Here is a 15,216-nt window from a genome sequence, read left to right on the forward strand (position 1 = left end):
CCTTTTTCTGGATCTTCTTTTTCTTTTTCACCTTCCTCAAAGTCCTGCCCTTTACTGTTCTTCTCTTCACTCCATATCCTCTCCCTTGGTAATCTCATCCACTCGTGTGGTTTTAATTACAGCTATTTGCTGACAAATCACAAATCTACCTCCCTTTCGAGGTCTGTGGTCTATGGGATCTCTCAACTTTTTTTCCCATAGATACCTCAAATTCAACTACTCTAAAACGCATGTTTTTCCCAATCTGTGCTTCCTTTTTTTTTCACTATTTAGTTGTACAAAATGGAAACCTGGAGACATTACTGACTTCTCTTTCTCATCTATCCTTATAACCAATCATTCACTAAATCCTAATCTCCCTACTAAATTCCCATCAAATCAATTCTCCTTTCCATCCCAATGACAATTACTTTAGTAAAGCTCTTATCATCTCTTGACTAAATTGATTAGTTAAATTGGCTTTTTCTCCACCACTTTCCTAACTATCAATAGCCTGCCAACTCGTCCTAATTTCCAAACTGACTTCTTTTCTTAATCCGTCCTCTCCAAAATTTTCAGCATGCCCCTGTCAAAATATAAATCTGATTGTGTTTACTCTCTGTTTAAAATCTTTCACTGGCTCGCCATGTTTACAAAATAGAATCTAAATTTCTTGGCAGGGCAAGCCTGCCCCTTCATGACCTAAGTCTTTCCTCTCTTTACAGCCTGATCTTTCCCCAGTCCTTTTCCCTGAACATATATTCTGGAACTAGTGATATGTTTAAGTTCCCTGAGCATGCTTTGTTTTCTACATCAATACTTTTACACATAGCCACTCTTCTGTGTGCTTTAATGGGGTGAATTTGAATGTCATATCCTTTGGAAGGCTTCTATGAGGTTACCCTCACTTCTTTCCTTGGTCCAGAAAAGGTAATGACATTTCTCTCTTACCTGTTTATTAACACCTACTCCTATGGTTGCATTTATCAAACTGAATGGTAATCACCACATGATGAACTTCTTGATAGAGGGATTATAGTTCGGCTCTGCTCATTGATGATTATAGCAGAGTTTGGCCCAGAGAAAGTGTTCACTAAACATCTGTTTAATTACAACAAACATCTGAATGTATCTTCTTTTTACCATCAGAGTAACATCTGTTAACCAAAAAGTAACAATAATATGGTACATTTATCCAGGAAAGGGGGATATTATTTCATTAAGTTGTTTCCCTGTTTCAATATCCTCATATCACCTTGTATTCTGTTTTACTGTAAACAGTTTATCCTCTTCAACATACTGTCAGCAATTTGTTTATTGATCTGTTTCGTTCAGCCCTTTATAACATACAAATTATAAAATGTGTCAGAGCACTACAGAAAACAGAGGAAACTGCCTCAAAGTATCCAGCAATAGCTGAAGAATAATCTATCCAACTCTAAATGAAAGCCCTCATCTATAACCACATGCTATGGATGAAACTGTTATGAAGGAAAAATACAGGAAGCTAAGTGTGCTACTCAACATCAGAAAATCAGCAAAACATACCTCTTCTTCTTTATTTGCATACCTTCACTCTAGAACATTCATATATTTACTTCACATGGGCTCACTTAGACTAGAAACTCTTCTTATTTAAGGTTGGAATAGCCTAACAACAACAATAATATCTTACATTTATTTAGCTCTATCTCATCTGTACAATAAACTTAAGGATGATTTGATTTTTTGTACATTTTACTCTGATGGCTCTCTAAGCATGGCAAACTCCATGAATCCTTTGTGTCCATCCTACCCCTGATCCCTAGAATCCATCCTTTTCTAATCTTATCCTTATGTACTACACACAACCCCTGATCACTTGCTGTAGAGACAGCCATCTGGCATCTGACCTCCCACTCTTGACCACAGCCCTCACAGGGATAGAATCCTTTCTTTCATTAAAAAAGGTACCCCTTGATGGCCTTTATGTTTCTTCACTGAAGAGGCTGGGGGGAAAATGGAAGTCAACTAGAGTTTCATATGGAATGGGCACTTTAAGTTGGAAGTTCATTTTCTCTAAGAAAGGAACTTTACTACAAGATGGTAACAAATATAAATATGGAGACAGAGTTGCATTAATCCTGGGAAGAAGTCAGATCCCATAAGAAAATGGCTTTATCCGGGCTTTCAAGAAAAACGTGAAGAGCAGGTGGGCTAGGAGCAAGAGAATTTGAAAAGAACAAGCTTCTATTGCTCAGAACTTTTTGATGTTTAAGAGTTCAGATATAGAACAGTTCTTGGCAATGTCAAGGTGCCAGATCATGGTCAGAGTAGGTGGGTTGAGGAAGTGAAGGGAAAGGACACAGAGTTTATGTCACTGAATTAAGAGGATATGCATCAGTGGATCACACACATGAATATTGGAATCATTCAGATGTATGGCAAGAGTCCATATTGGAAGGAAGACTATCAGAGTAAGAATGAGTTTTCAGTGACAGCAGAGTCTCCTAGAAGGTACTAAATGAGAGCAGCAAAGTTGGGAAGAATGTAGCTTGGTTGGATGATGTAAACCTCAGAGAAGAGAAGAATGCATGAGGTTAAATTCATATAATTTTAAAACAATCAATCAAATGGGGCATCTGGGTGGTTCAGTTGGTTAAGCATCTGACTCTTGATTTTGGATCAGGTCATGATCTCATGGTTTTGTGAGTTCAAGCCCCATCTCAGGCTCTGTCCTAACAGTATGGAGCCTGCTTGAGATTCTCTCCTTCTCTCTGCCCTCGCTTGTGCTTGCACTCACTCTGTCTTTCTCAAAAATAAATAATGTTTTTAAAAACTTAGAAAAAAATCAAACCAAACAAACAAATGAAATTTGTTTTTTAAAAATATCTAATACCAAGTTGAATTAGTCCTTGCTTTGTTACTAACAAGTATTACAGTCTTAGGCAAGTCATTTTATTTCCCTAGGCCTTTGTTTCCTCATTTATAGCATGAGAAAGATTCCTAAAACCTATAACACATACTACACTTTTAACCATGAGTTTCATGTTTGTCTTATTTTATTAGGCTTTATGGTCAAAATCTACACCTGATTAACTGATTTCATGTACTTACTCATTATTCACCAGCTAAACAAGGGCTAATATCTTAAGAATCTGTCATTTTGGTGGCAGTTTAACAAAAGCAGGTAAAAATTAGTTGTATATGCCAGCTCCTTGTTCTCCAAAACACTGTTATGAGGTAAATAATATATCAGTGATTATCTTTCCCATCTTACAAATAAAACTGAGATGAATATACAGTATTTCCAATAGTCTTTGATGCACTTACTTTTTGTGATTAAATTTTTGTAACCCCTGAGTCTATAACTACATATAGGTCTCTTATGACAGACTATGGGACCATTCAGGATAATAATAATAGCAATAGCAATGATAATAATAGTTAAAATTTCTTTAGCTTACATATTCTTAGCACCAAGACCAGTATCTGACACATAATGGACACATGTGTTTACCAATGTATAAAATGGCCATGTCTTCATTAGAATGCAAAATAAGTTAGTTAGGGATCAAAGAATTGCTACTCAAAATCCTTTTGTACTTCAGTCGCCAATTCGGGCTTTTATTAGGATCATTTCGATAATCAGCCTGAATCTTTAATTGCTAGACCATGAAGTGACCAAAATAGATCATTGTAAAATTGATAAATGAGAATGTTTGTGTGAATCAATAAATTATCTTCATAAAAACATTAACACTATATTTGGTACCACAGTACCTTAAGTTTAAGAAAGTAAAACTTCCCATGAGATTGAATAAAATTAAAATTATAATTTTTCCTGTAAATTCAGATCTTAAGTATTGTAGACATTCATAGAGAACAATTAGGCATGAAAAATAAATAGAATAAATAAATAACACTGAAAACAGAAACTACATAAATATTTCTACATAAAAACTTTAACGATAGGTCTTTGATGGATAAGACAGTCACATCATTTTGACTTCATGTCTCAACCTGACTCTGGTTTTCAACTATCCCTTCTCTGAAAACCTTCTCCTACTGAGTTGTTGCTTCCAGTCTAATATCAGGACCCATTAACTAGGAGTTGCTTTTTTGGTGGTTTTAGGTACTCACGAAAATATTCTATCCTCCACTGTTATTTCACAGCCCTCTGTGGCCTTACTATGGGGCATGCTGAAAATATGGCTTCTGACAAATTTCTTCAAGATGATGCCACTCTAGCTACTGCCTAGAAAGTTATTAAAAATCCATAAAACAGTCATTGTATATTAGTACCATAGATCACTAGGAGAGAAATGTTAGTGCCTGAAGAGGAATGGGAACTGCCAAGCCACATGATGGAAACATAAAATAGGAGATGCCATCGCCATCTACCCTATGTAGGCCAGCTACTTGAAAAATTTGTTCCAAAGCTAATGAAGTCACAGAGTGATTGATGGTATGGCAGAAGAATCAAGAAGAGTTCAATCTTTCTAAAAATAATGAAGATGTCTCTTTTTTTCATCTCTGAACTTCACCTCAATTCCTTGCACATAGTAGCTGTTCACTAAATACTGACTAAATAACTTATAAAATGGTTTAATAAGTCTAGCCAATATAGGGAAAAAAAACAAATATAGAAACTGAAAAGAATAGCAATCTAGGGCCATTTTTCTGGTAGGAATAAATGGCTTTATATATATTTTAAAGTCTATATATTCATTTTGAAAGAGGGAGCGAGAGAGAGACAGCACAAGCAGGGAAGGGCCAGAGAGAAGAAGAGACAGAATCTCCAGCAGGCTCTACATGATCAGCACAGAGCCCAGTTTAGGGCTAAAAATCACAAACTGGGAGATCATGACCTGAGCCCAGATCCAGATTCAGACACTTCACCTATTGCACCACCCAAGCACCCCTAAATGGCTTTACATTTTTCAGCAGGCTTCAAATTATACATGTAGCAATTTATATTGTATCTATTAAAGGAAAGTGTCTATTAAATCCAGCACTCTTTTTTTTTTAATCAGAGAACTATATAGTTTGCAAAGATCAATTTGTAAAATGTTTAAAATGTAAAGTATAGCATAGGAAATATAGCCAATAATATTGTAATAACTTTTTTATAGTGATAGATGGTAACTAGACCTATAGAGATAATTATTTCATAATTATGAAAACATCAAAGCACATGTTGCATACCTGAAAGTAGCATAATACTATATCAAGAGTAATTCAATTTTTAAAATGTAAAAGGTTGAAATTCAAAGAAGCCAACTCTCAAGTACACAGGCAAGTCAGCTGGAGAATCAAGGTTCTGGATGCACAAAGTTTTATTTGGATGTGAACCCTTTCTTTAAATCATAAATAGAGGATCTCATAACTATCCCTGGATTTTCTTTTGTCCACATACCCATGCCTGCTAATAATGTGTGTGCTCTTAGCCAAGGTACACACTGAGTTAAATATATTAAATCTTAGTCTACATTGTTTAAACTTAAAGAATCATGGTTTTGGAACCTACTCATGACATGCCTGTGAATTACACCAAAATCTTCCTGGTCTTCCAGGATTGCAAAACTAGACATAGTTATCACTAACAAAGGAACACCTTTTGTTGTTCCTAACTATTTCAACAGCCTAATACCTAGAATTCTACAATAACTAACATTTTCATAGTTAGTTTTCCCCCTTCCCTTTAATGGATCTCCCCTACATATTTCAGTAAAATTCACTCTAATTATTTTTGCATCACATCAAACTGTGCTTGGGTATATCTTTCTTGAAACCAAAACTCTCTGGCACATGTTTCAAAATTCTCCAGTTTTTGTCCTTCATATTAATAAGCAGTCACAGAGTCACAGAATATAAGAGTCCACATTTGAGTTACTATCTGTGTTATTAGTTATTAGACCACACTCGTCACTCCAGCCAAGCTAACCTGATTATTTTATCCCCTTTGGGGACATTCATACTACTGCTTCTAACTTTTAAAAGAAATGTCATATTTAAAAAAAAACACTAATCAAAATTCCCTTTCCTGTGGCTTTTTTCTAGCCAATTATACTCACCAATATTTTCCTTCAAAGTTCCCTAAACATGTTCCAAATGTCTACACTTATCTTTTACTTGGCTTACATGTGTTCAAACTGTATCCTCTTTACAGTGTAAAGTACTTAGTAACTGAGACCAAGTATAGTAAATCTTCAATTAGAATTGAGTAACTATTGTGATGACTTTTCATTTAAATTACTTGTATTGATTGATTGATTTATAAAGTAGTACAGTATATAATGGAAGAGCATACTGTCAAGGGAATTCATGAAGGCTGAATGACCACCAGAGTCAGCCAGCAAGTAGTTTGTTAGTAATGGACTATGGGACTTTAGGCTTGACACTCTCTTACTTAGTTTTAATGTATATAATTAAATCCTGAGGACACAAAGCTGGTCTTAAGGTGATGCTAAGAGGAATTAAATAATCAAATCCCAGAACTTATTGATAAAGTCAATTTAAGCTAATAATTTTAGATTTAAAAGGAAACAAGAAGCAAAGTCTTACTCTCAGATATAATAACAATTTCAATATGAGTAACTGATCAAGCATAAAAAGAAGGGAATATGGTCCAGCACCAGTACGTGTGTTTTAAAACACTTTTGGATAAGAACTTATCTCAGATCTACTTGAGTTGTCTGTGATGATGAAGGAATTAAAAACTAGAATAAATGGGCAAGAGAACTGGTGAGCTACAGTATAAAAGAGAGGATTCGCTGATGACAAATATCACATAGAAGAAGAATTAGAAGAAGAAGAAGGAGGAGGAGGAGGAGGAGGAGGAGAAGGAGAAGAAGAAGAAGAATTATTACTTAAATTGTTTTGGATGACTCCCGGGGGTTGATGAAGAATTGGTGGAAATTTCAGAAAGTCAGGTCATTATATAGAAAAGTTGACTAGTAGGTGAAATACTGCTTCTGAGTTTAAATCGTATATTCTCTCACTTTCATTAAAAATCCTAATCATCAATAGGAAACTCAGAATATATGGGAACTGCTTCTTGGGAAAGATGTAATCATGGTGTTTTAAGCATCTTTAATTGATTGACCTAAATAACCTTTGATGACACTCCTATCCCTTATTTTGTGACAAAATGGAGCAATTTATTAAGGTAACTTATTGTGAAATAGGTTGGAATCAAGACAAGAAAGATATGAAGAAAGTTGCTTGGGCATAGGTAGAAATACGATATTGAGTAGAAACAAAACTCTTATATGTAAGTGCATTAGCTAAAGTAATAGTTCACTGACTTTGGAGGATTTTCCTCTGATGCCATTAGACTGCTAAAGTAAGCTTCATATCAAATAGAAAAAGGTTTTTAAGAAGAAAAAAGATTCTGAAAAGAAGCCCCAAAAATGCCAATCTCATATAAAATGTAAGCAAGCATCAAAAAAAAAAAAAAAAAAGTCCACTACAATGAAAATGTAACTGTAAACAAAAAAGCATCTTACAGTCAAGGGCACTGTATAGCAGCATAGTTAAGCCCTTTATCTTAGCAATACTCCTCTGACACTATAAGACAAAATACTGACAGAGAAAGGCTTAAAACAAATGAAAATGTACCCAATCAAAAAAAAAAAAACTTTCTGATATTAATATTCTTTATAGGACTTGTTCAATGCTTTTAATGTAATCAACCAGAATTATGTTTAAGTGCTGCTTTCTCTAACTTTTTGAAATGATAAATTTGATTCTTGAAGGGGAATCTGCATTTCATCACAAGGATGAAATCCAGTGTCCTTGGCCAAGATATTCTTCACAGAAGTAGGCTATTTTTGTATTTTATACTTAGCATATTTAAAGACACACAATCCAGGTGAGCAACTTGCTCCAAAATGCACTCAATCTTTACTTGTGAATAAGGCTCTATTGCTTCAGTACTCACCCCTCGACAGATCCTATTTCAATATTCCCCTCAGTAACTAATCCTGAAATTTTTTCTGGAGAGCCTACTGCAGGTAACTTCACATGCACCAATACTCTTTGATGTCAGGTAAACTGACGGTTGTCATGGCCAGAGATTAAGTGTGGCACAAATGATGTGGTAGTAGATTGAAAAATATGTAAAAGAATAGAAAAACTGAATTCTAGCTGGTTTAAAAAGCAAACAGAAAATATCTCCCAGCTTAACTTTGATATAAAATGAAATAAGAAAGGGTTATAAAAACAATTGGGGCATTCAAATAATGGGATGCCCAAACTGTGATTGTAAAGTCCATCAAAATTAACCATGGAAATGTCACTTAGTACTTTTACAATACTATGCTAGCTTAACTATATTAGCTATACTTCTAATATTAACTTAACTATACTAACTTAACTTCTAATTTAAAAATTATGATGATAAATTGACTAGAGAATGGCTAATTTGGAAAGGAGAGGTGAAGGTCACTGGAGGTTCCAGAATTTCTAAGCTCCAAATTGTTAATATCCAAACTGGCCTCCTTCCTGAATAGTGCCCAGATGGCAGAGACAACACTGATATGTGGTCTTAGCTGCTTTTTGACAAGGAACTGTCACCAGTAGGTGACCCCATCAGTCTTAGGGCAGGAAAATTACTAAATGATGCAAGAAAATGCCTGCAGGCCAGTACACCATGGATCCCTGAGAAGCAAGAGGACAAAACCTCAGGAAAAAATGAATTTTCAGCTGGTGCTCATACAAAAGAGACTGTTACGTTTCTTTGCAGATAGAAGAAAATAAAATCAATTTTGTTTCCACACATATATGTCTAATAAGAAAAGAAAACATTCTCCTTGAGAAGAAATAAGATCATGTATAAAAAGTGGGTGAATGGCATCATCTCTTGATAATATACACAAAAGTTAACTCTGACGCTGCTCTATGAACACAACATAGTCTGGAATCAACTACTACAATAGTATGGAGACATTATCTCTGCTGCACAACATTAGTCAGAAGGCAGAAAGGAAACAAAGTAATCCAAACTCATATAGGATGAAATTTTAATATCAGCCCTTCCTGAACAAAATTGGCAAACACAAGTCCAATTAATTTTCCAAAAACATAATTCTACTTGTCAGAAAGCAACCCACTATAAGCAATTATTTTTAGCAAACTGATGCCACTGGAAAACAAGTTGAATATGGATAGGGATGTCTTGTCTCTACTCTTCACTGCCCCAACATAAAATGATATTATATTAACATATGGGGGAAAAAAGTAATGAACTATTACTTCTGGAAGGAGGAATTTATATTTCTAACATCTATAAACCATTACCTAGCTCAATGGAGGGAGAATTATTTAATATTTAAATAAATCACATTCCACCTCCACCTAGATTTTGCCATTGCCTTTTAGAGAGACTAATGCTGATAATTAACACATCTTTAATTTGTGCTTTCAAGACATTCCACCCAAGCACTAGAGGAAACTGTTAAGCATTTAAAAATGTAGGAAATTAACATTAAACAGTAATATGCAAGATATTAGCATTTGAACTTAAAATTGTGTCTTAAAATAGTTATATGAGATTTTGTTGAAAAAGAGATATGCCCTTCTCTACTAAAAATCAAGATTCAGAAATATGAGTCAGCTGTTAAAAGTCACAATATTATAGCAGAAAGTTTTTTCCCCAAAGGCAAATTCCAAAATTATAATGCATAATTCTACATTATTTTTGTTTGTCCTGACAACTCTGCTCCCTGTATAAATTAAAGCATTGTCTTCATTAACAATCACTATCTAACTACAACAGTAAGAACGTTTTTTAATTTTGAAATCAGAGTTCACACCAGTAACTGAATATTGTGTAACTGTTGCAAGAATATGAAATCATGCCTTTCTTTCCTGGCCTTTCTTTTTAATAATTTGATATTTAAAAATATGAATGCAGCAATATCCTCAAGATTCTCTTCCATATGCTAACATATATACATGAATTGTTTTAGACATTTATGTTTAATCCAGATCTCAGTTTCTTTATAAACCTAGCAAGGGAGTTAAGAGTAAATGACTTGAAAGTCTCATTTTATCCCCAAAGCTATATAGGCTAAGAGGAGAGTCGGGGAAATCTTTAAGGGAAATACTTTGAGAATTCATGTAAGTAAGACTCTATAAAAATCAAAGTTTTTAACCTCAAATAAATCAATTTCTTTTTTAAAAGCCATTTTAAGCCTAATATCTACTATCCTTTTATTATAATAGATCTAACTAAATTCTAATGAGCAAGAAAGGAAGAAAAAGACTAGAAACCAAAGCTCAAATCTAAGAGGTCACCAGTGCTATTTCTCATGAAACAAGATAATCCTGGGGAAGACTGAGGGCATCTGGATAATTTTAACATGTGTAATAGAAAGAAAATAAATAGTTGGTTTTAATTATTTACTTTTCCTTTGTATCTAAGGCACCCTAGAATTTGAAATAAGTTTCTGATATACTGAGGGAGATGACTGCATGAATCCAACATTCACAAGGAAGCTTTGGATGAGAAAGAAGGGGAACAGCACACTAAGACAAAGAAGCACTTTCAGCTGACCACTAGTGGATAAAGCTTTCAAGACCAATTTAGGTGACAGCAAGTTTTGTTGTTGGTTTTGTTTGTTTTCCTAATTGCTCATGTTGGATTAATCTATTAAGCTTGGAAAGTCATAGCCAGTCATTTAAGGGTAGTATACCACGTTGGGCAAGCAAGCCTTTCAAACACAAACTCAGAATGTGAGGCAAATATGTAGCCCAAAAACTATAGTTGGATACTGGTCATAGAGAGTTTGTATCTTACAGCTCCTACTATCCCCCCCAAAACACCATGGGACACAGTTTTCCTACACTATCATGACGGAAGGAGGATAAAAGGTAATGCCTGGGTGGCTGTGTACTGACAAGGGTAAAGTCTATTCCCCACAGTGCAGGAAATAAACGGGGACGGTACTATGATCAAGAAGGCACATCATGCAATATACTCCCTTCCTCTGTACCTTTCTTTCCCAAATGCAATGCCTACCTTCTGTGTGGACTGCAGAGACATAGGTCCAATTGTAACGTTTGACTATGTCAAGCATTGCCCTTGCTTGCAAAGTGTCAGAAGGGACAACCCTCAGGAAGTATTTGTATAAAGTTTTGTCACTCAGGTCGATGCTTGTGGCGGAATATGCAATCTGGGGAATGTCGAAGAGCTGAAGCAGGTTCTGCACTTGAATGGCTACGGAGCTGGAGCCCGGGCCGATCACGCCCGCAATGGGCTTCTTAGTCCTGCCTAGGGGAAGGGACTGGCCGTCAGGCAGGCACCGGTTGAGCCCATCCTTTTCATCTCGAATGGAAATCAGAGAGTCCCTGATGAACTCAATGCTCTGCTCCAGAGCCACAGAGGAGTGCCAGCAGGAGTCCCGGATCTCACTGCCCAGAGTGATGTTGGGCAGCAGGACCGGGTCCGCGTTAATCTTATCCAACGTGTGGAACATGGCCTCCACTCTCTGGATGCCATACTGCTCCCTGATCTCTCCACACTTTCTCTCCGGCACCTTCTCCGCGGGAGGCTGGTGGTGGACTGAAAAGAGGGCTCCAATGATGACATCTCCATCCATTCTGGCCACCGAGCGCTGAGACGAGGCTCCCGCCAGCAACACTTTCCTGCCGGGCGCCCTGGGAAGAAGGGACATCTCCAAAAAGATCGCTGGGAAAAAAAACAAGAGGAGCCGGACCATTGTGCTGAGGACGCGGTCCACAGCCGGCTCGCCGCGTTCCCACGCTGGTCCTGCCCGCCGGCTCTGCGCGCTCACAACGTAGACAGACACCCGACGCCTGCCTCTCCCTGCTCGGTCCTGCTCGCCAACGCTGCTGGTTCAACACTTTCGCCGCCTGCACCCTTGCCTCCTTCCCTTCCTCCGCCACCTAGTCCGCCACGACCACCTCCGTGTCCTGGAGACGTTTCTGAAAGGGAAATTCGAGCCCCCTTCTTCGCCGGTGCATCAAAGTAAACTGGTCAAGAGTACAATGGGCATCGTGGTGGCAGTCGTGAGCTGGACGCTGCCGACAAAACAAGGGAAGAAAATCAAAGCTCCGTTATCACAAGACCTGTTTCAAAACTCTGGGTCAGCGATGTTAACAGTTGCCCGGTCCATTTCATTTCAGCACGACAGGATATCGGCTGGAGGGACAGGTCGGGAGACAGCTGTTGTCAAGGCAGGAGGTGGTGCGTCCTGCCCGCAGTGCCTTCATCGGTCCCTGGAGGCGCAGACCCTCCCCCTCCTCCAGCTCCAAGCCTCTTCCAGGTCCCCAAATGCCCATTACACTCACAGACTTGGTGGGGGGAAAGGGGAATAAAGGAGTGGAGGAGCTAGGTCTTTCAACCTAAGAGAACTTTCCGGATTTGAAAAGATCAACTTTTTTCTCAAAAGAAATTTGGAAACTCATTACGAAGGTGGAAGCACTACTTCAAGATGAACGCAAAAACGGAATGCACGTTTTACTTTAAATTAGAGGGGTTGAAAAGACCTCAACATACCACCCGAGTAGTAAATACAATTTGCCAGCTTGAGGAAATCCATATTAGTTACTAAGGCAACGCCTGGTAAAGTCTCAGCATGTCGGAGTTTGGTATGTCTCCCACCCCCCCCATACACACACCCAAGAAGTCGGGCTTACTGTAGATGTTCAGGGAGGAAGGGTGCAGATAAGGTAACTTGATTCCCGCGATGGAGGGTGGAGAGAGTGGGTGGAGGGAGCCCCTGCACCCGCCTAAATCGGGACCTTTGGCTTTGCACATTTCTAGAAAGGGAACGGAGGGGAGCTCTGGGTAGCTTTTGCTGCGGTAGCTCAAGCCCTGCCGCCTTCAGAACCCTGGACAGTGCTCAGTCCAGCAGCGAAAACATTCCCCCACAGGGCCTGGGGGGGACGCTTTGACCAGCGCGTTGCAATTACTTGACACCCCCACCCCCCATCCCCGACTTCGCTTTTAACCCTCCTCCCTGCATTTTTTACACACACACACACACACACACACACACACACACACACACACACACACACACCTTCCTTCACCTCCCACCATCCCTCCATCCTCATTCTCTGCCTTGCAGCCGGGGCTCCTGCAGGTATATTCAAATCCGTCCGCTTCGGGGGCAGAGGCGCCAAATCTCAGCCGCCTGTGGGGCTGAAGTTGGCTCCCTCTCGTTCCTCCCCGGCTCCTTTTCTCAAGGTGAGAGTCGGACGAGAAAGGAGCTAAGGGAGCGGGCGGGGAGCAAGAGCCCAGGAGGTGAGCAACCCAGGCATTCACGGGTCCCGACGCTTCCTAGGGATGCTGGACCTAAAGAAATAAATAAGCGGGGATGTCTCTGAGACCAGGAGGAAATCCCATAGATTGGGACTATGTCTGCCACTGTGGGTGGGTTTCATCGCCCGGAGGTGTCTGCTCACCTGGGTCTGCTTGGAGAATTGGACTTGAGACGTACCTGAGTCCGGGTAGACAGCGCTGTGGTCCTCGGGCTAGAACACCACTCGGGCCACGCTCGGTTCGCAGACTCCTCAGCTCTAATCCAGACGGTGCAAGGATGCGATCTGGGCTGTACACTAGTGCCCTCTTTCTTCAGCACTATTTTACCGCAAGGAAAAAAGAGGGAGGGGGGAGGGGGAAAAAAAACAGGTCACCCAAGGCTTGTCTATTATCTCATGCATAAAAATCAGTCGTTTGATGGAGGGGTGGGGGGTGGGGGGAACCTAGGGAGAAGTGAGAAATACTAATTCCTCTACAACCAGTGGATTCTTATAGAGGCTGCCAGATATATGAATAGCCAGATCTGATGAAAGGAGTGGGGAGCTTCTTAGGCTGCTTTAGGTGAATATTCTTTGTATATATTTCAAGGACCCAAATACATGTATTCTCCCTAGAAGTAAAGTCTCTATGGAGGGAGACAGAGTTAATACATGCGTAGACATTTAGATAAAGTCTATTAGTAGGTTGCAGGGGAAAGGCTGCATCAAGTGGGAGTAGGGGAAGGAGAGATATGCACATGATGAATCAAGGTAAGACAAATGAACAGAGGCAAACATTGGCTGCATTTTCCAGGTCAAGATGTAACTAAATTGAGATGAAAGTCAAGTCACATGAAAACAGTGGAGTGAAAAACACATATCCAAATTCCTCCCAGGCTGCTATCACCCTCCCGACAGGTCTCCAGTGTTGCTTCTTACTGTGTGAAAAGTGGAAGTTAAATCACATTCCTCTGGGAACATGTTGGCTGAGCAGAATGTGTCCCAGCTTCTTCAGAGGGGAAAGACAAGTGACCGTGTGCCTTTCCACTCTTGCTCAAAGCTTTCTATTTGTGTCATCTGCAGAGAAGAAAGATCAACTTATGTGGGTCTCTGTATAATCATCTTGCTCATGTCATCATTTTCCTATGGGCTGGTGCCACATCCATCTGGAAGTGACAATACACGTGTGGTGGTTTTAAATACTCTTTTAAGTGTGCTCCATGAATCTTAGAAAGAAAACAATACATCCTGTCAGAGACAGATCCTCTTTCTGGTTTCAGTTCTGTTCTTTTTCCTCGGGTGTCAGATTTTTCTGGACTTTAATTAGACAACATGAAAAGGATAGGATTTTTTTTCTTTTTCCACAAGCAATGCACTGAATCAGGTAATAGCCTTTAGACCTAAATGTTCTCAGTTCTGGAAGTAATAGTATGTTTACTCAAGGAGGATAGGAAGGAGGTTCTATCTTCACACATAAAATAAAATGATTCTCTGTCTGTGCTCTTAGGAAGATGTCTGCTCTAAGAAGAGCAAGTCAAAGGTGTTCACAGTGCATCATAATATCTCACTTCCTCTAATAGCCATTTAACTTTCATTTTAGATAATGCTATGCTAGTAAGATAAGCCCTAAATATTATTTTCCTGGAACATTTCATAGATACAGTGAATATACAAAGATTCCTGCGCATATAAAAAACATTAAACATGATTTGCAGGATTCAAGAAAGAAATGTCTCTGAAGTCCTTCAATGTGGACTCCTCAAACCTGAATATTTTTAATATATTCCATTGACATAGCGCGGAAAAGAATCTGCTACTTAGAGAATAATTAAATATTCAGATTTATTTGTTTTCAGTACAGTCCAAGTAAAAACTACACATTCAGGCTGGCTGAAACAAATCATTTTAAAGAGGGAAAACTTGGGGATTTTGACATAGGAGGTCTACACATATGCATACATTATATAGCAGAAGTGCTAAGAAAAA

At 38.7% G+C, this 15,216-nt stretch overlaps 1 protein-coding gene across 1 annotated transcript in view; it reads right to left on the reverse strand.

The window, feature by feature from the left end:
* The window catches only part of GRM1 (glutamate metabotropic receptor 1), a 409,262-nt gene extending 397,578 nt beyond the window's left edge, over positions 1-11,684 (reverse strand). Inside the window, exon 1 of the mRNA XM_039230915.1 lies at positions 10,985-11,684. Coding sequence (XP_039086846.1) covers positions 10,985-11,684 — 700 coding nt within the window. The remainder of the gene's footprint in view (positions 1-10,984) is intronic.
* Between the last annotated feature and the right edge of the window lie 3,532 nt (positions 11,685-15,216).

The sequence above is a fragment of the Hyaena hyaena genome, unplaced genomic scaffold (assembly GCF_003009895.1).
Source record: "Hyaena hyaena isolate Hyena2069 unplaced genomic scaffold, ASM300989v1 scaffold_52, whole genome shotgun sequence".
NCBI classification, from domain to species: Eukaryota; Metazoa; Chordata; class Mammalia; order Carnivora; family Hyaenidae; genus Hyaena; species Hyaena hyaena.